The sequence below is a fragment of the Cheilinus undulatus genome, linkage group 18 (assembly GCF_018320785.1).
Source record: "Cheilinus undulatus linkage group 18, ASM1832078v1, whole genome shotgun sequence".
Lineage (NCBI taxonomy): Eukaryota > Metazoa > Chordata > Actinopteri > Labriformes > Labridae > Cheilinus > Cheilinus undulatus.
The window spans coordinates 25,473,563-25,496,581 of NC_054882.1; the positions used below are offsets into that span (position 1 = coordinate 25,473,563).

Sequence of the window (23,019 nt, forward strand, 5' to 3'; positions counted from 1 at the left end):
CTGAAAGAGTGCCACCAGGCCTATCTGAGCGTGATCACCTCTCCTCTCAATGTTTGAGAAATGAGCTTCCTCTGACGCCTCAAACTACTTGTTGTTTCCTAATGGCCATGCGGCTCAAGCAACACTACTACATATCCCAAAGGAAGGCTTAGCGAATACACCCGGCATGAACTCATCAAAGATTTATGAGCAGCACTCTTCTGTGAAAAAGAAGTGATAGAGATAGGCCTGGAGAGAGGAGCGTGCACAGCTGTGGTTTGTACAATAGAGGGTCTTTTAAAAGCTGAATGAGGGGAGCTGAAAGGGGGAGCTGAGTAGTGAAGTCATGGTTCCCAACAGAAAGAAAACATCTCTCCTCTCTGAGCAGCAGATTCATACAAATCTTGAGAGAAGAGACTGTGAGTCATTGCCTGTCCTACTTATGTAAAGTGCCTAATAACCATGAACTCTCTGGAATAAAGTAAATTTGCATACATCTATTTTAAGACTTTGATATGGCCATGGCGATAAAGCTGAAAAGGCAGGAAGGAAAGGGGCAAGGAGGCGAGGGATTCAGAGAACTTCCAAAAAATTATAATCTGTTCTCAGATTTTATTCAAATCAGGCAGAAGAAAAGAAACTCTTAAGAGCTTGTCGTAAAAATGGATGTTTAAATGAACAGGAAGTGGCTTTACCTTGATGTGTTTGACACCACAGCTTACAAGCTTGCTTGGTTGGTACAAATCCCACGATATGTCGAATATCTGCATAGAGACACATGCATTAAACACCAAAAACAACAAATAGTCCAATTTCTGTCATACAGCATATTAGTTCTTGATTTATTAATTGAATCTAACTATTTGACTATTTTGCACAATTACTAGAAGACAGGTTCACCTGACAACTCCAGATCAACATCTTACTCTAAAGTGACCTGAAGACCTTTGATATTTAATAATAATTGCAGATGATAGCTGTGTTTTTAATCCCAATGCAAGGTATGAATCAGGATGATTTGGCACTGTTTTGCAGTGCAGCCTTTCGGCTTCATGTTTCATCCACCCCTGCGTATTGTCGTCTCCTGACCAGCTGGGCTTCAACAGAGACAACAACAAACTAAACTAAAACTGAGTGGTTTCAACTCGAGTGACAAGGACATGCCATATCCTGTGGATACAAGGGGACACTTTTAAGACCCTAAGTACACAGTGGAACAACTCCTGCAGATGGAGCCTCAGCGTGGCCTACATAGAGAGGGGAGCAACTTTACTAGAGACAGCTGAACAGAAGAAATCTCATTTACCTGGTGGAGTGAATGTGCAAACTGTGAGCCCACAAACCCAAAGTCACTAGTGGGATTAAGCTATTATGCTACTTCAGCGCATTTCTGATCAGATGATAAAACTCACAGATGCCTGCAGCCTGCATCACTCCCCATCCAGAGTTCCCTGCTGTACTGCTTGCCGATGTTTTACAGACCTTCTTCAACTTTTTGCAGATACATAAATTAGAAAAACCAGTTACTACCAGAAGAGCTGAAAGGAAATTTGTCATAAAAGTCATTTTTTTGTCTGTCGCTCTATTCCTCTAATGGCTGATAATTAGAAAAGCAACAGTCAGCATGATATTTTTACTCTATGAAGGCAAAGTCTTAGTTGTTCAAGTGGAAAACCGAGCTAAAAGTTTAATGCACAAGTGGAAAGTAAACAATTACATCTACTCAAATTACTGTAAATAGTTTTTTTAACTCCATTCTGAGTGAAATGGTCTTTAGTGTTGGAGTTATGTGACAGCTTTGATCCCCCACTGTTAGTTAAACTCTGTAAAGAGTCAACTGATCTAAGCTCCGCCCACTGCCATTTCAAATCTGGTGGGATGTATGTGCAGAGTTTCCTATCATGCCCTTGGGCAGAGTCTATTCTCTGGGGTTCTTTTGGTTGTGTTTCCGGTGGATTGTTGTTGGTTTTGTTGTTAGACACATTTGCACCATTTCCACACATTTTTAAGAGTTACAGCAGCTTTTGTCATATCATAGATATTTAACACTTAAAAGGAGTAGTTTAACTTTCTGTTGTTTGGACCAACAGTCACTTTTAAAGTGTTAAATTTAACTTTATATAAGTTTAATTAACAGTGTCAATTTTGCTGAGTATTTTACGTTACTATTGAGGTGGTTGGACAACCTGGTTGGAGATCTATTCCTGTGTTGTTCTTGCCACCAAGGAAAGGTTACATTCACTGTACAGCTCCTCAGTAGCTAGTCAGTAGTCAGTAATTAAAGAAAGCTTTAAGTTTGTTTTTGTAGTCTCTGTCAAAGCCTACAAACCCCAACAGCTTATCAGAATATGACAAAACACAGGTGAAATAACACAAAGCCAAAAGTTGCATTGCAAAGTAGTGCTGAACCTTGAGGCTTTCTGGGGAAAATAAAGAATCTTTAGATAGAGCTTACATTTGGGCTTATATAATCTTTGGCCCATTTTTTTCCTAAAACTTGCTAAACTACATGTAGAAACTGTACCCATCTATAGTGCTGTATAGCCTAGCTTCCTTGCTGGTGCCCCCGGCCAACTTACCTTAGAGGGGCAAATTAGACTGGAATCACTGAAGGCAAATGCCATTATTATTGCCAATTAGCCTACACAACCCAACTTCAAAAATGTTGTGAAAACTACATACCTTTCTGTGTTGAATTAGAAAACAAAGTGCAGAGTGTGTTTCAAATATATGTTACAGATTTTACTTATTCCCTGTGAATGCACCACAATAAACACTGAGGTCAGAGGTAAATTCATAACTATCAGAGACCTCCTTGTAATACCAATACGTGTAAAAAGTGCTAAATATACACCTAGGAAAGAAATGATAAGGCTTAAATTGCTGTAAATAAGTAAAAATATCTGCTGAGCAAACGTGACTAGCGAAGTGTCTAAATTAGGTGGTATATCTCATACAAAGACATTAACAAGTAAAATGTTCCTGCTGTATTGGCAGATATATTTACTTATCACAAGAAATCAGATCTTATTTTTTCTTTTTATAACTTGAACTAAAAAATAAATCCAGAATTGTACAGAGAATGTGGATTTAACTAGCTGTTTTGAGACATTTCTGGTGCGAAACTAGCCAAGATTTTCGCAGAGATGTGACTTTTTGTAGTGTTCGTTATTTTGAATGAGCTTAACCGATTCATATTAATCAAAAGTCTAGACTCCTAACAAAAAACAAAGACAACAACAAGGGAAATGAGCAGAGAAAGTGCATATGTGTTTGTCCCGGCTGTTATATTGTGTGTGGGCAGAAAATCAGAAAGCAACAGCTGCCCGTGTTTCATCTTTTTAAAATTCCTTTTCATTAGCCGTGCAGTCTCTGGGAAGCTGACGATCAATCAAGCCTAACTTGTTTATGTCCTCTTTGGGCCTTACTCTCCCTCCCCCCTGTGTGGCTGATTGAACTGGTCAATACTGAGCTTATGAGGAGGACAAGAAAAGGAAGAGAGTGTTCACCCTGTCTGTGTGGCCAGGAGCGGCTGCCAGAACCTTCCCTCTCCTCCAGTCCCACACACAGATTGTGTTTTTAGAGTCCAAACCCACGGACACCAGACACTGTGAAGAAAGAAGAGAAAAAGATCTCACATCACAGATTGAACACACTTTTTGTTGCACTCTGCTGCACTAATCACTGTGTAGAAACTTAGCCACCGCCACTGTAGCATGCACAGCTACAATGAAAGGGCTAATGACGGCTACGGAGCAGAATTAAGTAGCTGTCCGGCCCCTGGCACATCTATTGAGCGTGTTTGAGTGCTTTTGCTGGAGGAGCCTCCTATAGCGGACTGAGTGAGTAGGCAGCAGCAGCAGCAACAGCAGTGGAGCAGAAGAGGAAAGAGCAGCTCGTATGGAAATCCTTCAACACTCTGCAGCTTGTTTTACATGTCGGAGGATGTCCTGTTTGATCCACGGCTGAATCAATGTTTGGCTATTAGATAAAAGTCTCTGCGAAGCATTTCCGTGGTTTTAAAGTTGGATGAGAGGGGACTGGGTTTTAATGATGAGCAAAGACAGTCTGCGTGACGAAACCTCCTGAAACCACATAGATGAGTGGGTTGAAAAGGGCATCCATATTATGAAAACTCAAGCGAATTAGCCATGCAAGCAATGTGGCTCTGGGGGATGTTAGTCTGCAGATTAGGCACCCACTTTGATCCGGACTCAAGGATCTCTTTTTCTTTCTTTTTTTGAAGGTAGACAAGAAATTGCAATTATTTCTGGTTCCTTATGACTTCAATGCTCCCTGTCACTTCCTTAAAAACCAGTGTTGTTGTTTTTAAGTGAATACCTTACAAGCCTTGGGGCAAATGTCTACATTCATTTCCTCAGGATTTTATGAGAAAATTTAGGTGATATGAGACACTTTACTCTAGTGTCATCGGGTCAAAAGTTCCCCAGATTTTAAGTTTTGTGTGCAAATACCTGCAAAACTTATCACACTCACAACCTTGATCTGTCTTTTAGTAATAAATCAATGTTGGAATGCCAACATGCTAAACTGAAGTGTATTGTTTGCTAGTATTGTCTTTTAAAGCATCTAAGAGGTGGGAACAACGCACAATATGATACAATAAGATGTGATACGATACACCCTAGAGCTGGGTATTATTGCCTAAAATTGATATTACTGTCTTTTTGTGGTAACAATGTTATATCTTGGAATTATCATAGTCCTTAAAATGCACACCCAGGTGTTACATCCCCCCTAAAACAAGCTTGTGATGGCATACTCAACTCATGTCTGTGCCTAAGATCACAAAAAATGTATTTGTTAGTCTTTGTCTGTTCACATCTTTATAAACCACCTGTAGTTTAATTTCTCTCCTGCTGAGGTGCGTCAAGCTGCTGCTTCTTGTTCACGATAAAAGTACTGAAAAAGAATAAGAAATATACACTTATATACTGAAGAAAATTCAGGCACAGCATGTTTATCATTGATTTAACTTAAGTGAGTGTATGGAACTAATAAGTTTATAGCTGCTGCTATGAACGCATGTAAAACCTGCTAACTTTACAGACCAGGTCAACCAAACAAAGCACAGAGCTTGTGTTAAAGCCCCAGTCAGGCCTACAGAGGAAAATCCATTCAGGAGAGAAAACTACACTGGTGACAGGACTGGTACCAGTTTGCCACCAATCACTAATAAACCATGATACATCTAAGTTTCCCTAGTACATATTCTAAATAAATATGAGCATTTCTTGAGATCTCTCCCTATTTATCTTCCTTTCTTGGTATACCACAGCTGGTTTTCCCAAGATAACAAGGAAACTCCTTGAGAAATTACAAAATTCGATACACAATATACATGCATCCATGTAGTTATGTAATGGTGTTCTTTTTAAACATGTTTGTTTTGTCCTGTCTCTCTGTTCAACATGTTTTTGTTTTCCTTTTAGTGTCCAAACAGCAACATGCTTTATCAAATAAATAAAAGTTGTTGAACAGCTTCAAAAATGTGAGTCAAAATTTCTCTTAAGGAGGTGTTGGTGGGTCCTGATGCCCAACCAGTTGAGAACCACAGCTGAAAGGCATGGTACAATATGAACCTCACAAAACCATACTATACACGATGAGACCAGCTTGACATAAGACTTTGGTTACATTAACAGCATCACAATATAGCAATCCAGAGATTTTGGCCATATTGGAAGATATTCACATAAGATACATCACAATATCTTTTTGACTAACATCTTTCTTCTCCCTCTTTCTTCCTGCTGGAAACTTTTTCTCTAGCCAGTCAACCTCTGTTTTCTTGCAGCCTTAATCATGCTTTAAGGCACTGGTTCTAAACTGGTCTAACCACAGGACCCACCAATATCTTTGATGACAAGTTGTGACCCAAATTTCCCAAAATTTTCAACATGTTTGAAAATTTGCACGTTTGGTAAATAAAATTGTTTCACAAGATCTTGGATGGGACAAGAGGCGGGGCAAAACTGGCATGATTTACAACCCTCTTTCCCCATGATAATGTGTAAATTTTGTCCAATTTTCCAGTAATCTTGAGAAATTACTTCATTAACCCTTTAAAACCTGAATTTCTGGACTCTTCTTATTTTAATCATAAAAGGCCCAGAAAATGTCCTGTGAGTACGTGCTTTTGCCCATTTTTCCACAAAACTTAGAACTTTGAATATATGGCAGTAATTTACATTTTACTGCATGTTGGGACTTCCAGTTTGTAGATGAGACTGTAGACAGCTAAAACAAGGAGCTCCCGGCCGAATAAGTTTAAAAGAGTGGAGAAAACCCTTTTAATCATAACTCGACGACAGAAAAATAATTAACACAGATAAAACACATTTTACTGTATGTTAAGAGTGTTTTTACAGTTTAAAATGAAAAAACATAAAAAACGGGGGAACTTTATGCTAGAATCTTAGTGAGAAAAGGGGAAATTACAGTAATAACCACATGCTGGCTGTGAAGCACAATTTCTCAGCTTTCAGAAACTGTTTGAATTTTTCTGTTAACACAAACAGTCATGCAATTATGGTCACGCAAAGTGTACTTCAACAGCGTGTCGTCAGCGACACACTAGGATTTAAAGGGTTAACATGGTAAAAGCAGCTTTTATTGCAAGCAAAGGAGATAAATGAGTTGAAATATTGATAACGCATTTAAATTTACCCATTATCACAATAAAAAATAGGAAAATAAACAGCATGGTTGCATGTTCTTCATAGAGTTTTGCCACCATGTTTTTCAGACACACATTTGCGACCCACTTTGGGGTCCAGTTGAGAACCAGTGCTTTAAGGGAAACCATGAGAAGAGCAGTGACGTGGCCATTTCAAATGGTAAGAAAATCTGGACATAGCATAATATTTTTTAATTAAAATATTATATGAGCTCTACGTCAGGTGTAGTCTTGCTAAACACCTTATATAATACCAAAATAATAGCAAAATGTTAGCTGAGATGTCAAAATGAAAGGGTACCTTTTTCTAATTATTTTTGAGGGTTAATTAGAGTTTCATGCGTAGAACATTCTCTGAAATCATGTGACATGAGTGACCATTTAAAATGTTACTTGATCTTTACCATAGACTCAAACAGAATAGAGATCTGAACAAAATGAAGTAAAACAAACATCATGAGTCACTGTCTTTGTACCAGACAGCACAGAGACTTCCCAACATTAATTTTATTTTTTAATCTTCGTTCAATAAATGGACAGGGCAGTGGCACAAGGGATTCTTGGGTTCAGCTTTTACTTTCTCTGATCCAGGAAGAGGAGCGCTTTAGAGTAAACAGTGCTGAGAACACTGAGAGGTGAACAAGCCTCCTCTGAATTTAAACTCTGTCACAGCCCATCTAAATCCCCGACTCTCTACCCGAGCAGGAAAATAGCGCAGGGTCATCTTCCTGTCTCTTACTGCAAAATACAGGAGGTATGACTCCACTCTGAGAGCTCCTACGGGAGGAAGAGAGAGGCGTGCAAAGATGAAACCCTAGTGGTGGTTTTCACACAGTATCGATTTTTATAGTCCAAATCAACATTAGGTGGAGGCTGCAGTGTGTAAATATTAACTGGTGGCAAGTCTGCAGAGAGCTGGCTTAAAAGATTACATGAAAAGGTTGAACTGCAAGTTACACAAATATAATGGCAATAACAAAATGAAGTTGTCGCAGAGTCCACTGTACTTAGCATTGTGGTTGACTGTTTTCCTGCAAAATCTACCAAGTAGAGCATGTCTGTGTGCAGCTATCCAGCTAATACTTCTGGAGTCATCACAGATGTGTCATTCAGAAACTCAGCCGGACTGTTAAAGCAAGCCTGCAGCTCTGTGTGGCTCAAACTGAGAGTCTTTGGTGACTTATAACCAGTCTCTTTGAAAACTCCCTGGCAGATGATCATTATTTAAACAAGAGCATTATTGTGTGGCAACCGTACCTGTCCCTCAAGGTCGAAGGCCAGACAGGCGACACCGTGCGTGTGCACGTCTTTGAGGATGGACACAGTTTGTACTGTGTAAGAGTCCCACACACAGATATAAGGCTCCTTTCCCACCTGTCCTGTGGCCACCAACACACGCTCGGGATGCAGAGCTAAACTGTACAGGGAGAGAGAGAGAAAGGGAGAGAAAATATCTGGTTAGCATGGCGGTTTCGCGTGCTTGTCAGCGTGTTTGTGTATGCCGGGAGCAGATGAGGGATTCACCCTCCCAGCGGAAACCACTGGGATGAAATGAACATGTTAAGTCTGTGATGGGTCTGAATATGGAGGCAGAGAGGCAGCTTGATGAGGTGACATGGTTCAATTAACTCAGTAATGCTCAAATACACACAGAGCCCGGCTTCATGCATGCCTATGGGGTGCTTCCACAGTATAAAGAGCAGTAATGGTGAATCTGTGCGTTTAATTTTTCAAATTTTTTTAGCATCCCCGGTATCTACACCCTGCCCCTTTCACCTTTTCTAATTCATCTAGGGTTTCCTCGCATCGCCAGGCATATGTTTGTAAGGCTGTTACATAATCCCGCCCCCCTCCCCTCCACTCATACCTCCCCCCACCTACGAGAATTCCCACTCTACAGCTGAGCAACAGTCCTCTGCAGAAAGCTGTCACTCCCTCCTCTCCTCTCCTCTCTCTCTCTGCTCCGCCCCTCCTTTCAGCAGCCGCCAGTCACGTTCCAGGCAGGCCTGAGTGATTCACTGGGCGATTCTTCCTCTTGCCTTGTCCTGGCCTATATATTTCATGCTGCGACGGAGCTCCCTCCATTATAATCAGGCTGTCTGGTTTTTCCAACTGCTCTCCAGAATTTTGCTTGTTTTCAGATGGCAGGGAGCAGCTATGAAACCTGCTGAGCCTGTGCAGCTCTTCCACTTTCACCTTGTCATACTCTTCTACCTGTCTTCCTTTGTCTTTGTTCTTTCTGTCTGACTTCACCTCATCTGCACCCTCAACACTCTGTCACCATTGCCCTGACAAGTCTTTGATGGGGTCTTAAGACAGCTGAGGTGGGTGAGATGTGACAACACTTATCCTTGTCCTCTGTCGACCCAACTCTTGTTTTCTCTGTCCTCCTCCTCCACCTTCTTTGCTGGACCTTTTCTCTAACATGGCACAAATTCACATCTCACTTTTTATGAATTATATAATCAGAGCAAAGCAGCTAAAAATAGCCCTCAAAGGAGGTGAAATGATTAGAAGACTTTGAGAAGCAGGCAGAAATGGTGCAGGTATAATGCATGGAACCACAAAAAGCTATGGAGTCAAGCTCAGGTCAAAGTGAGGGTATCATAGAAGGTTTGATAAGCACGGTGGGTCATGCAATTCAGTCTCTGAGAGCACTAAAAGATCCTTGTTTCAGTTTTGTTTCTGTCATCTGAAGAGCTCGCTAAATGCCATCACTAATGACTTTGCCTGCAGTGCTTCACCACAGTTCTCCTGTTTGTGAATGGCTACGGCTGTTTGATGCGGCTGTCTCCCATCTGCCAAGCCCTGTACTACAAAACTAGCTAAACACTGCAGCAATTAAACAGCCTGTTTTCCATGTAGATATGGGGAGAACAAACAGCCCGAGGAGCTGATTTCTCACTGAAAATATGCACAGTTGCAGCACAGGAGGAGACGGTGGTCGAATCAATTACATCGTTTCCCACTTCTGCATAAACGCTTTCCTTCTTCAGCGTCAATAAAGTGAGCTATTTTTGACCAGTGATTATAGACAGTTATATACAGGGAGGGATAATGATAAACCCCTGTGATATGACGAGTTCCCACAGCAACTTTGATTCACATTCCCCTTTGTTTGATCTACCTACACTGGATTAAAGAGGAGCACAGGATTAGCATATTACTGAAGGTCTGATCAGTATTTCCTGGGATTCCAGAAACTGATTTTAATCTATCCACCCATCAAATGTCATCTGCAACGCTTGCCCATACAGCAGAATTCACAGCTGGAAATAAAGACCTGAAATGAGAATAAGCACAAGATAATGTTGGCGTTTGACGAACTCCATCCATCCATCCATCATGAGTAGCTGAAATAAGTAGCCCTGTACTGTCACAGGTACACATTGTCTACCAGTAATAGAGCTGAATTGATTAATCCATTAACTGATGAGTTAGTCAATTCGACATAATCGGTTTGGTCATTTATCAGGTAACAGTTAATTGGGTATCTGTTTTCTATAAAAAACAAACAGCTTGACGATGTTATCTACGGGGCGTTTGAAAAGTTATTTACTCTATTAGAGCATTTCATAGACTGATATATTTTTTAAAAAGAGCCAAGCTATGGGCGTGCAGGTGGTGGAGTGGTGAAAGGAGCCACCCATGTACACGGGTAGCCTGGGTTCGAATCCAGCCTGTGGCCCTTTACTGCATTTCTCTCCCCACTCTCCTCCCTGTTTCTGAGTCAATCCATTGTCCTTCCTTTATCTATTAAAGTGTAAGTGAACCCCCGGCTCAGAGCTAACTCCGCCCACCTCCATAATTCAAAAAATTGCACAGAAAGTGGGCAGTTTGGTGCTGAGAGGAGGGAGGGGAAAAGGACAGGGCTTTCCAGATGAGGCGGGAGTAACAGTGACGTCCCCTTGTCAGAGAGAGACACAGACAGAGTCCCACAGCACTGCTGTCTCATGGCAATCTTTTAAAGTGGAGGAGTTTTCCCCTCTAGTGTCCCCCTGATGCAGACTATAGTGTCGTGGTGGACTGTGGTGGTTCTGAGCACTACCTGTTCGGTCCATTGGCTCCAGCAGCGGCGTTACTGTAGCCAGAGCTCTCAGACCCGAGACAGTGCAGGTGCAGGCAGGAGAGGATGGGAGTGGTCTCTGAGAGGCGGTAACGCTCTACCTTTTATATAGAGTTTGTGATGTAGAAACCTACTGATGGACGGTTTCTACGTCACATAAGCCCCACCTTTTCAGAAAAGATTTTTCAAGGCAGATGTCCGTTTGAGCTAATTAAAAGCCATAAAATCCAGATTTTTATCAGTTTGGTGCAAATTTCAGCTATAACACCAACACTGATGTGTTTTATCATAGTTCAGTCAGATACCTCAGTGTACAGCTGAAAAAAAAAATTAAAGTGTTCACTACCTCTTTAAAGGCATGAAAAAGCCCAAAAATAAATCTTGAAAAAAAATAGCCAATCTAGTTAATGTTCCAACTTTTGCCTCTTACGAACAAGCTATAAGTAACAATGTTTGACAGTAACTCTTACACTGTTGTAAAGCCTGTTTATTCCCCTTTTAAATGGTACCATATTTGTAAGGAGCATGAATTTATGGGATGAGCAGCAGAGCTGAGTATATGGGATGCACCCATAAAAAAATTTGCCAAATCTTCTCTGCCAAATGCCAAACAGCTTAGTCTGCCGTCACCCCTGACTCTTGTTTTGAGGTTCTGGTACCCCCAGGTGCTGACAATCAGGTGCCTGATTGGCACCTGTTAAGTTCAGTGACGAGCCCTCATTCTGCCTACGACAGTTGGATTGTCGAGTCGTCAGAGTGATATCTTAGGTGGAGACAGTGTGATGATGTGGGGCAGCATCTCGAGGCACCCCATATCTCCAAAGTCAGGGACCAAACTCTCCACTGAGATGACAACTATCACCCCAACAGAGTGGGGTTTATCAGAGACTACCTCCAGAATATGGGAATGGAGAGAATGAAATGGCCTGCTGTACCTAGAAAAAGCTGACTAGTGGATGGTTGGTCTCTTGTTTTCTTTAGTTTATGTGATTCTCTTTGTTTACTAGGGGTGGGAATCACTTGTGGCCTCACGATACGATGTTATCACAATACTTGGGTCACGATTCGATATTATTGCCATTTTAAACATTTTGCAATACAGTGAGTGTTACGATACCATATATTTTTTTCAACTTTTTAGCTGATTTAGCATTATCAGCTAAAAATCTTGCCCTCATGTTTGTCATATTTCTTAAGTATTTTATTTTCACGTAGCACTTCTTGCAAACCTCATGTGTCATGTCCATCTCATTCGTGCCCTGCTTGCATTCCTAGTGTCCTTCCCCTGGTGCTGCCATATTGGTTGTACTAACTTTCTCCTGCTCTATGACCGTCACCTCTGCTGACCTTACTGGACAAAAAATTGTCTTAAACAATTGATTTTATTTTTCCAATATCATAAAGATCAGTTCATATTAGCAATTAATTTGAAAAACAATCAATACTAGATGGATGAGACAATACGATATATCACCAGACAAAATATCACAATACTATGCTGTATTGATTTTTTCTCCCACCCCTATTGTTTACATCATTGTTTTTGTGTTGGAGATGTCTCTCTCTCTCTCTCTCTCTTTCTCAGTGCAGGCTGGTTGGTGAGGGCAGGAGCACTGGGCAGTCATAGCTGCAGCTTGTTAGGTGTCACCATGGCAATAAAGATCTCCTTTTAATCACTTAGTATTAAACCTTCACATGCCAGAGTACATAACAGCTTCCTGTGTGGTAACCCAACTCCTCTCCAGCATTTGAATCCAGTGATTTTTCAGGGAGTTTTTTGCCTTGTCTAACACCTTTCTGCAGTGCTTCTGCCGACAACCAGCCAGTAGACTCACCATCATCTGCGGTGTTGTTCTTGTGAAATAAACTTCTTTGACCTTACTATCTCGTCTTGGGATCTGCTCTTGGTCCACATCATATTTTCATCTTAAGTGTTTTTTTTTTTTTTTATTTAATATTAGAACACTATGTCTATACTTATATATAGCTTCAATACAGTCGAAAAACCCTCATTTTTTGTTCTGCACTTTGCAGGTGGAAAGGCAGCAGAAAGAGGATTATCTATTTAGAATAGAATTTAGCTGTATATAAAGAGGAACTTTAATCTATTTAGAGTAAAAATCATAGTTCTACATAAAGCGTACCCAATTTCTATGGAGGATAAATTGTTCTATAATGAGTAGGAAGCATTTCTATAAGGAATGAAAAACAACTCTATACGGTATGGCTCTGAAAGGATTAAAATCATCAATGTATTGAGTGAAAAACAGCTCTTTCAAAGTACATGATGTTCTGTGTCAGGGATGTCACTAGGGTTGAAAGACAGAGAGGGCTTAGCCCCAAGGGTTGCAGGCAATGCTTGGCATACAGTGCTCACCAAATGTTTTTATCTACACCTTGGAATGTTTCATTAACTAATTCATTATTAGTTGTAGAGCATTAATCAGGACCTACAGTATAATCTGGCTCATTCTCATCTCCTTAAGAAGACTGTCCTTTCCTGACTCTTGGGGAGAGCTTCCTTTTTTCTAGTAACAGCCTGAGTGTGTTTATGAGTTGGTATTTGAAAGTCTATATGTTGGGGTGAGTTCATGTTGAGAAACATCTCCATGAATGCATTTAGTTAAATATGAATGTGGTACATAATATCTAAAAATATATAGTTTCATAATGGTACTATATATATAATGGTTTCATGGTGTAATTAAATTGGATGCAATCAGCCACAAAAAATGTCTATAGTATCAGAAGAAAGGATATGTCACTAATATTAGCATATATATTTATGCAAGTTCCACCAGGTCTAATGACTTAGATAAATATTAGTTTGAGCTCTGAGATGCTTTTTAAAGAGCTGATGAATTATGGTTAACTAGTTGGGTATTTATATCTTACACTGGGACATTTATTGTAGTTCTGTGGCTCTGTCTAACTCAAAAGAGATGTTTTCTGTTTTTTTCCACTCATTATTGATGCTTTAAGCTAAAGGGGGGAGGGGCCTCATATTGGTCCGTTCTAACTTTGCAAAGCAGATGGATACGCTCGTTTCCTTGTTTCTCACTGGCGAATCTGTCTTGCAAAGCCGTTTGGGCCCACTTAGAAAGTGACAGGACCAATCAGCGTTGAGGGGCAGTATTTTCAGGTGTGGCGGAGTCGTGACGTAAGCGAGCAGCAACAAGAAGTCAGTGCACCTATGGCAGAAGAGCTTAGCATGGATTCTGCTAAAACGCCAGGTTTATCAGAACTTGAAAACATTTTTTGTTAAAAGAAGAACAAAGAACAGCAGTGAGTTGTTTTCGAGTCAAAAATGACAAAAGTCAGGTACATGGTTCGGGTTATGCTGTTCTATATGGAGTTTATTCCTCGGTAGCTACACACACACACCTTGGTAGTGGCTATGACGTCACATGTTTTGTTGCTCTGATTGGCCCATAAAGATGTGACAGACAGGACGTTCATCCAGTCAGGTTAGGTCTGTGCCCTAGGCCTCAAAATAATTAAAACAGGCCCTGCCTCACACCTGCAGCTCTCTTAGACACATCGTCCCACCCTGCCTCATTCTGTTGCTTTGGTGTCCTGTTTCTGCTCTTTTAACAGTGTTTATTATCAGTAGCACATTAAAGATCAAGTAAAACACCCACACTTGGACAAGTTTCATGGGAGATTAAGTCCCATTATTAAGTCATGTGATCTGCATGTGTGAGGCTCGTTGATGATGACACGTATCGCAGTGATCATCATAATCATCATCTGTAATTACTTTTAGGGGGGCTGAGGAACACTTTAGGGTGGCTTCAGCTCCCCCAAAAAGGGTCCATCTTCTGTATTACCCTATATTGAGTACAATTACTCCATATTGAGTTGTTTTCATCCTGTTCATCATGGAGTGCATAATCATCAGTTAAATAAAAACACTTTTTCAAGTAAAAATAACTGAAAACTTAATTTGCAAGAACAGTAATTCTTACTCTAGATAGACTGGGACCAATGGTATATTTCTCAGTACAATTTTATTCAAACTGGGTCAAATTTGCTCAGTTAAATTTACTGTGTATTTATTTTTAGTGATGCTTTGGTTTAACATCAGTATCGGCCACTATTAGCCCTGTCGACTAACACAGGCCATCGGCAAATAAGATGTCAGAAGCAGATATTTATCTGTCGGTTGTATCAATTTAATGCTGGCATTTATTAAGCACACCCAACAGCTAATTCAGAGAAGAGCTTTGTTGGTAAAATGGGTATAATTCCAGAGAATGAAAGCCAATTTCACCAATTTTGAGGCAATTCCTCTAAAACTAAACTTGAGCTCTAATCCCAATCCTCGGTCAATTCTAAATCATCATTATTATTAATGAGATCTTTGCTGCTTCTAATTGAGGGTAACATGAGGACATTAGCAGAGCTGCTCCCACCTCCTCTGTGTTAAACATTTATAACACCACTTAAATGAAACGTCTATTCAAATTTATTTCTATAATCCCAGCGACAAAGATGCTGAATCATGCTATCGAGCTAAGTTACTGTACTGAACCCTGGAGGATGCTAATGGGGGAGGACAGTTCTGCTCTTTAGAGACCACGCTGCCTTCCTCTGTGAGAGGCTTTCAGCTCTTCACAGCGATGATGGGACTTAAGACCTCAGCAGATTAGCGACAATCTGCACCCAACACCTGGAAATATGTACAGGCTAGGATGAAATAAAAGAAACACAATAAAAGTAAAAGTTATAGAGCTTTTCTTGATGATCAAAAGCTTCTGTTTCTACTATGTCCTTATGGTCACTGAAACATAAAGTTGTGGATGGACTAAAGATAAACAATAACAGGGAGAAATGACTCATATCTATTAGCTCTCCTGGCTGATGTCAACAGTAATTGCCTAAAGCACACTCCCACATACGTACCTGAGTCATCCGTACCACACACAAAGCCTAAGCAGCGTTATTTAGAAGTCAAACGCACTATATTGCACAGATTTCATTACACTATGGCGTCAGTACAGAACATGGTTTGACTTTAGTTCACACATTAATATGCAGAGTTAGATCACAGCTCAGGCGGAGAGCAGGTGCAAGACTTCTCTGCAAACCCTTTTCTCTATGCAACCTCCTGCTGCTTCTAACAAGGAAGTATGATTTATTAGCAGCTAGATGGATAGACTACATTCATTAACATTTATTCACCTTCTCTCTCAAAGCTCACTGAAATAAGATCGGCCTCGGTCTCGTATCTATTATCCATAACTCTGGCAGTGTTCTGTCATAAAGAGAACAAGATATTGTAATAAGAGACAGCTTTTTGCTTCTGTGTTCATAACAACCTCCAATTAATCCTCCTCATTCTCTCTAATCACAATGAACACAGATAAGCCAAAACTGTAAATAAAGAAGCAGAAATAATCCTACATATGCCTGTTGTGATATTTCAGTGTGCCAATCAGAATTTTTCTGTTAATTTAGCAAAAGGGATCTGTGCTCACTGAACTTAAACTGTCAAATATTATGAATTTTACAGATCAAAGGTCAAATATATCCATCTAAGCATTCAAAATGCAACCCCCACAGTCTAAATGCAGACCTCTTTGTTGTTTTTAATCACAAATGATGGCATAAATACGCCCCATTCCCCTCAACCTTCCCTTAACTAAGCTGGATTGTGTGTGCTGTCCTGCAGCAGCCACGGGATTTCAATGGGATCACACACTCAGAGCATCTCTCAGTAATTCGGCTTACATTTTTTTCATGTGCATGTCTGTCTTTTGAATGCATTGGTGTGCATTGTTCAGCTCAGTGCCTGGCATGTCAGTATGATTGGGAAAAAAGGGGGAATAACTAAAGTTTGTGGTTCAGAATAACTCTGGCAGGTTTTTCAGCGGTAGCCTTGAGTTCTATAAATTTTGAAATAAATCTGAATTTGGTGTGTAGAAAAAAATCGAGGACAGAAAACTAGAATGGCTAAAAGAGGATTTGGTATCCTTGATCTACTAGCACCAAGCAACCTGGGGTAGGGAAAAAATATTGATACAGCAATATATCGCTCTCTTGACTTGTGTGACACATTTATGGCATCAATGGTGCCAAGTATTGATGACTTAATGAAGCATACAATGCTCCTGACAGATTTCCCTGATAATTTGTCTCATAGTGCCGCCACTTCATGACTCCTCGTGTGAGCACTGCAGACATGAAAAGGATAACATGAACGCGAGTTAGTGGCCAAAAAAGAATCTGTCCGGGGAATAAACGAAGAAGACAGCAGGATAGTGAAAGACAGTGGTGAAATGAAGTCATGAGATAAAGCATAATAAAAGCGTAACTGATACCAAATGCACTGAACTGAAAATAGCTTTTTAGGTTTTTTTTTATAGCTTTAACATAATTTGATATTATTTTGTTATTATGATTGGCGGCGTGTCTGTGTGGCTGTCTCATTTTGCACGCCACACCGTTGCTCAAATCGCCCTGAAACTGCTCAGACGGCCTCTTGGGTGTAATAGTTCGAAACTAGTGCCATGAAAAAATCTTGAATATGTACAGACTTTCTATTAAATCCAAAATTGTTGCATCTTTTGGTTCAGTTACGTCTCTGTATAACACATGGCGGTGCTGTGTAAATATGTTTGAATATGAGTCTGTCTGTGCAGTCAGTGTTGTTTGAGAGCTTTAATGCTCCCCTTATTATGTTGTAGGTCTATCACAGCAAATATGCACTGGCATGCAGAGATGTCATTATGCAGTAATTTGGGAGAAAAACACACCATTCAATGCAAATTGGCCTAACTGCATTAAGCATCTAACGATGAGGACGGTAACAGCATGGCATAAATAGATCAAAGATGAGCTTACTGTCGTGAGAGCTGATGAAGCTGCACTGTAATTTTTATGACACACAAACTTTCTAGAGATCAGGAAACAATTCCACCTCTGTGTGACTTTAAAATACATACTGTTAAGTGATATGTAAATAAAGTCGGTAGATATTACTTTGACATTGCTACTTAGCTACTTAGCTATCACCAGGTGTTAAATCAGTCTAGGGTTTTCGGCTATTTTTTCATCCATGTGTGGCTCCATAATGCATAACAAGGACATGAGTGTTGTAGTTGAGTCCTACGCAGGGCTCTAGTACATTAATGTAGCATAATTAAATATAGTCACCCTTGCTAGTCGACATCAGACTTACTTGTCAGTTTAATTAATTACTTTCTAGATATTTGCCCTCAATTATGGCCAAATGTTTTGTATAAACTGTAACGCAGCTGCCCACGACTATGTGTAGGAGAGAGGCTGTAGCTCCGCCCAGTGGGTCTCTTACTTTACTGCCCAGATGTAAACCAGCACAATGAACGGTTAGTATCCCGCAGGAGCATGAGGCCTATCAGTATTATGCAGTGCTGACACCTTCCAGTCAGTTGCTTAATTAGCCGGTCATTGAGCTCTCATCCGACCGAAATCTCATTGACTGGATAATCACAAAAACAGAAGGATAGGGAAGGAGGGCAGTCAAACAGAGAAAGTGCCGAGAGTTACAAATAAAGCAGTGATGCAGAGAAATTAGATGCTGTATTCTAGGGATATCAGTATGATATTAGTGTCAGACGATATTTGCTTAAAAAGTGAATCATGGTATCGGCAGATATGAACATTTCTGCTGATAATTACAAGTGATATGGCTATAAAAATCTGCCTACATCGGCTGTAAACATTGGCCGTACGAACAAATGAGTTAGTGGACTTTTAGGCTGGAGTAGCAGACGTACTACAGCTGAAGTATTTTTCTTTGTTCATCCTCATTCTTTTCAGTTTAATGTGTGTTTTAATGAATGAAATTTGTTGATTTGTTCGTTCTCAAACTGGGCAGAGTCTTCGAAAAAAATTCGGAATGTGATTGGATGAACGTTTTGTCTGTCACATCTTTACGGGCCAATCAGAGCAACAAAACATGTGCCGAAGCTGCAACCGAGGTGCGCGTGGCAGCTACCAAGGAATAACGCCAACCATGGTGACTGTAGACATGTCAGTACACGATTTTTGATGTTTTTGAAAAGAAAACAACTCACTGCTGTTTTTTGTTCTTCCTTTAACGAAGAAATGTCATCAAGTTCTGATAGCAGCATTCATGCTAAGCTCTTCTGCCATAATTGCACCGGCCTCTTGTTGCTGCTTGCTTACGTCACGACCCTGCAGCGCCTGAAAGTATGCCCCCTTGTCGCTGATTGGTCCTGTCACTTTCTAACCAGGCTGAAACAGTTCAGACAGGAGCTTTGCAAGATGGATTCGCCAGTGAGAAACACAGAAATGGGCATATCCATCTGCTTTGCAAGGTTACATCTAAATATCTATTTGGATAAATTGGCAAAAATCATTTTGTAAATAATGGAAAAAATCCAGTATTGTGGATCCCTACTATTTACAAATTGTTTCAACAGAGGTTATGGCCTTCCTTCCCTTTCAAAAGGGTTGAGGTGGTCAAGGTGGTTTGGGCATCTGATCAGGATGCCTCCTGGGTGCCTCCCTTTAGAGGTCCTACAGGCACGTCCAGCTCGGAGGAGACCTCAGGGAAGACCCAGAACGCCCTGGAGAAATTATATATCCAGTCTGGTCTGGGAACACCTTGGGATCCCCCCGGAAGAGCTGAATATTGTAGCTGGGGAGAGGAATGTCTGGATTGACTTGATTAGCCTGTGGCCCCGGGTAAGCGGAAGAAAATGGATGGATGTTATGCCCTAAAGTAGAGGTTGATCTGTTTTCATCCTGGCCATGTATCTGGGTTTATATGTTGCATTTGGTAGTTTATGTGAATGGATGTTAAATTTTCTCTCATCCCTACCCAGCACATGCAGGTTTTCTGTCTAATTAACTCCTAATACTGGCTATCAATAATGGCCTTAAAACATGCACATTGGTTGATCCTTACCCATAAGAATTTAGAAACACGTGGTCACAAACATGCAGGAAGGTGGATTTTGTTTGAAGGCTGCTGAGGTAAGAGGCCCTCTTTTTGCAGGCTGCATGTCTCTGCTCTCTCCTTTGTCACAGCTGCTACACCAGCTACCTGTTTTAGTTAACAGCCAGCAAAAGTCCCTATAATATCTTGCTTAAAGCATATAAATTGATGTTAGGACCTGTGACAGAAAGACAGGAAATCATATGAATACAGGCAGGTACTGCTTGGTTCTGAGTTATTATTTTAGTACAACATAATGAGGTTAAAAATAAATTAAAGATTATGCTACAAAAACCTTGTTGTGTTAATCTTCAAGTTTATTTAAACGGCCAGTTGATTGGTTAATGAGCAGGTGTCATTTCAGTTGAACAAGTTTTTCTTTGGTTGACTACAGCCCTGGAATTCTGGTCTAGGAAATCTGGATAAAGTTGTATGAAGGTTAAAGTGGCAGACACGTTCAGGAAAAAGAGGCCTAAAGGCACAGCTAATGTGAGCCTCTGCAAACTAATCACTGTTTACATGCAGGCACTGTGATACTGTGCTCAACTTTTACAGCTTTTGTGGGGTTTTTTTTAACTTCATTTTAGTAATTTAGTCAAAATTTCATTTTCTGTTCAACTACCTAGGAAACAAATCTTTGGGAACATCCTGTATCGTATCGTATTATCCTGTATCGTATCATCCAGTTACCCTGTGATTGCCACTTCTGTATGAATAAAGGACTAGCTACCTTGAATCCTCTCTTCTGCCATGGACTACTCTGCCTTTTAATTTGTATGAAAACCAGACAGGGAGACCAGTTGAGCGTGGCTGCAGGGCAACATTAAGCCCAGGAAGGGAAAAAAAGGCAGGGAATTAATTCATAAAGTAATACACCTATTTATATGTAACACACAGACAAAATAGCAGCAACAAAAATAGATCAAGGAGAAGGAAACAAAAAGAGCGAGGTTTCTGCTTTCTGAGGGGGCTGCATTCATCCATTCCACATGAGTTAGTGCAACGTGAGGAGCGCTCACCAATAGTTATTCAGCTCTAAATCTACTGAGAAGTCGAAGATAGTGTTTATGGGAGCTGCACAAGCACTCATCTGATATTGGAGTTACCATCACCTAAAATATGTTTTAGCATCTATTTGAATAACCTGGGTGCAGCAGAAGCCCAAATGACACCATAAGGAGCCTAATCTGACTGAATCTTTACAAATTTGCTTGCACTGGTAAGTGCAGATGGCCAATCTGATGAGTTGCCAATTCATAAATATTTGCATTTTCCTTACTTTTTTTAAATATCAAGCCGTATTTTCACCTCAGCTCTGTCAGATACTCGTCCAGCTAAGAGTTTGAACTCTGTGGCTCTTCACCCACAGGGCAGCCCAGGGTTAGTAAGCATCTCTGTTGTCCCATTAATAATGGAGCAGGAGTCCAGCTGACTACCGACACACTATATAATGCTCGTCATCTCCACGCCAACCCACACACACATGTCAACGCCGGAGCGTTGGACACAGGTTGTTGTTGTTGTGTCGCATGCTTATGAGCAGTCACAAAGGCTGGAGGATTGTGTGTGATGTAACAGCAGTTGGTTACTCTGCTGTGAGTTATCAGGGAAAAGCTGGTGACTCAAGGTTTTTCTGACCACATGGAGAAATGCAGCCACAAGCCATAGACAGCTTTTAAAGTCAAGGATGCCTGCAAGGACACCTATGCTGTTGTTAACTTTTAAAGTTGCACAGAAGAATGATAAAAATAGAAAGATGACGCATGCAGAGTGGGAAAGCTTTAAAATATACTGAGTTGGTAGAGTAGGAGCCACATTTACAGAGACAAAGTCCAACCATCTATTCGTCTATCTATACCGCTTCTTCCATTCAGGGTCGCAGGGGGATGGAGCTGATCCCAGATGGCGAGAGTCGGGGGTGCACCCTGGACCGTGACTGGTCGCCAGTCAATCACAGGGATGGCATATTGAGACCTCACACCTTTAAAGCCACCAATTAACCAAACGAGAATGTCTTTGGTTTGTGAGAGGAAGCCTGAGCACTCTGACAGAACTCAATGCAAGCATACCTCCCCTCCCCATGTTTTAAACGTGTACTATCATATGAATTACAGTCAAAATAATCAAGAAAAGTTGTATTCAGAGATGTGTCCATTTTAAGATGGGATAAAATAAAGTGGATTTGGTGTACTCACGCATGACTTATTGCTATTAAGTAGATGTTGTTATGGTTTTAACTGATTACATTACATTGTTTGGTGGGGGGTTGTTCATATCATAGCCCTGAATTCTGATTTTTTTAAATGATGCTTTTAATCCCTGTTAAATGTGCTAAGATCAGCGCCAGATTGATGGATACAAGCATTCCAACTACATAAGGAGACCTTATTAGGGGAGCCAGCGTGATCTGAAGCAGCCTTCCTCAATCTGGACGGCTGGCTGAGAGCATTTGCCCTGTTGGAGTGTCTTCAAAACCCTGAAACCCCTTTTGCAAACTCTGAGGGCTAGGTGGATGACCCTTTCAGCTCCCTATATACGAACCTACACCAATATCATATTACATTTGACAAGGTGACACCAGCACCTACACTGACAGCAGTACAGTATCAGTTCATACTCTGCTAAGGGTCTGCTGCTGTCCAAGGTGCTGAAACTAATTGTCAGATGTATGTGTGTGGGGTTACACTACCTGATTATGTCATCGTTGTGCCCAAGGTAGAATTTCTGCTTATGCTCCCTGGTGTTATACACAACTCCAACACCGGCGACAAAATAGACTATTTCCTTGGCGGCGGTGTAGTACAGGTTGTTGCGGCACTGATGTCCCCGGTATCCGTAAACCCACTCCAGTCTCAGGTGGCAGTTGGGAGCAGTCCTGTCAGCCATGTCCGCACTTCCGTGTCTGTCCCTCTGTCGCTATCAGGTAGGTTTTCTGAAACAGTGTCATTCACCAAAAAGGATTTATTTTAAGCCCGCGTGTCCCATTAGTTCCGTTGCATTTCCACCAGTCCAGCTCGAGCGTTGAAATGAGGCATTTTCTGAGGGTCATGTGAATTAAACGTCTCCGCTGTCCGACAGGCTGAAAACCTCTCTGTCTCTATTGGAGAAACAGGTTTTTAAGCTGCTGTCTTCATTGTCAGAATCGTCTTGTACCTCCTCAGCCCCGGGCTCGCGGTCCTCTTCGACACAGGTCAAAGCTCCTGTCAAATCCTACAAAGATGGAGCTGCTCTGTTATTCCGCAAGCACCGCCCAAAAACGTGACGGGCAAGCCTGCCAGCCAATCAGATTCCGTATCTCAGCCTTGAGAGGAAAAAGCAGGCGGGGTC

The 23,019-nt window shown here is 41.0% G+C and overlaps 1 protein-coding gene across 2 annotated transcripts in view; it reads right to left on the reverse strand.

Moving 5' to 3' along the window:
- The window catches only part of eml5 (EMAP like 5), a 70,203-nt gene extending 47,343 nt beyond the window's left edge, over window positions 1–22,860 (reverse strand). For both annotated transcript variants that reach the window (XM_041813495.1, XM_041813497.1), the window contains exons 1-4: window positions 22,382–22,860; window positions 7,937–8,096; window positions 3,489–3,587; window positions 675–743 (exon numbers count right to left, since the gene is read on the reverse strand). In XM_041813495.1, coding sequence (XP_041669429.1) covers window positions 675–743; window positions 3,489–3,587; window positions 7,937–8,096; window positions 22,382–22,578 — 525 coding nt within the window. In that variant the 5' untranslated portion in view covers window positions 22,579–22,860. The remainder of the gene's footprint in view (window positions 1–674; window positions 744–3,488; window positions 3,588–7,936; window positions 8,097–22,381) is intronic.
- Window positions 22,861–23,019: the final 159 nt, after the last annotated feature.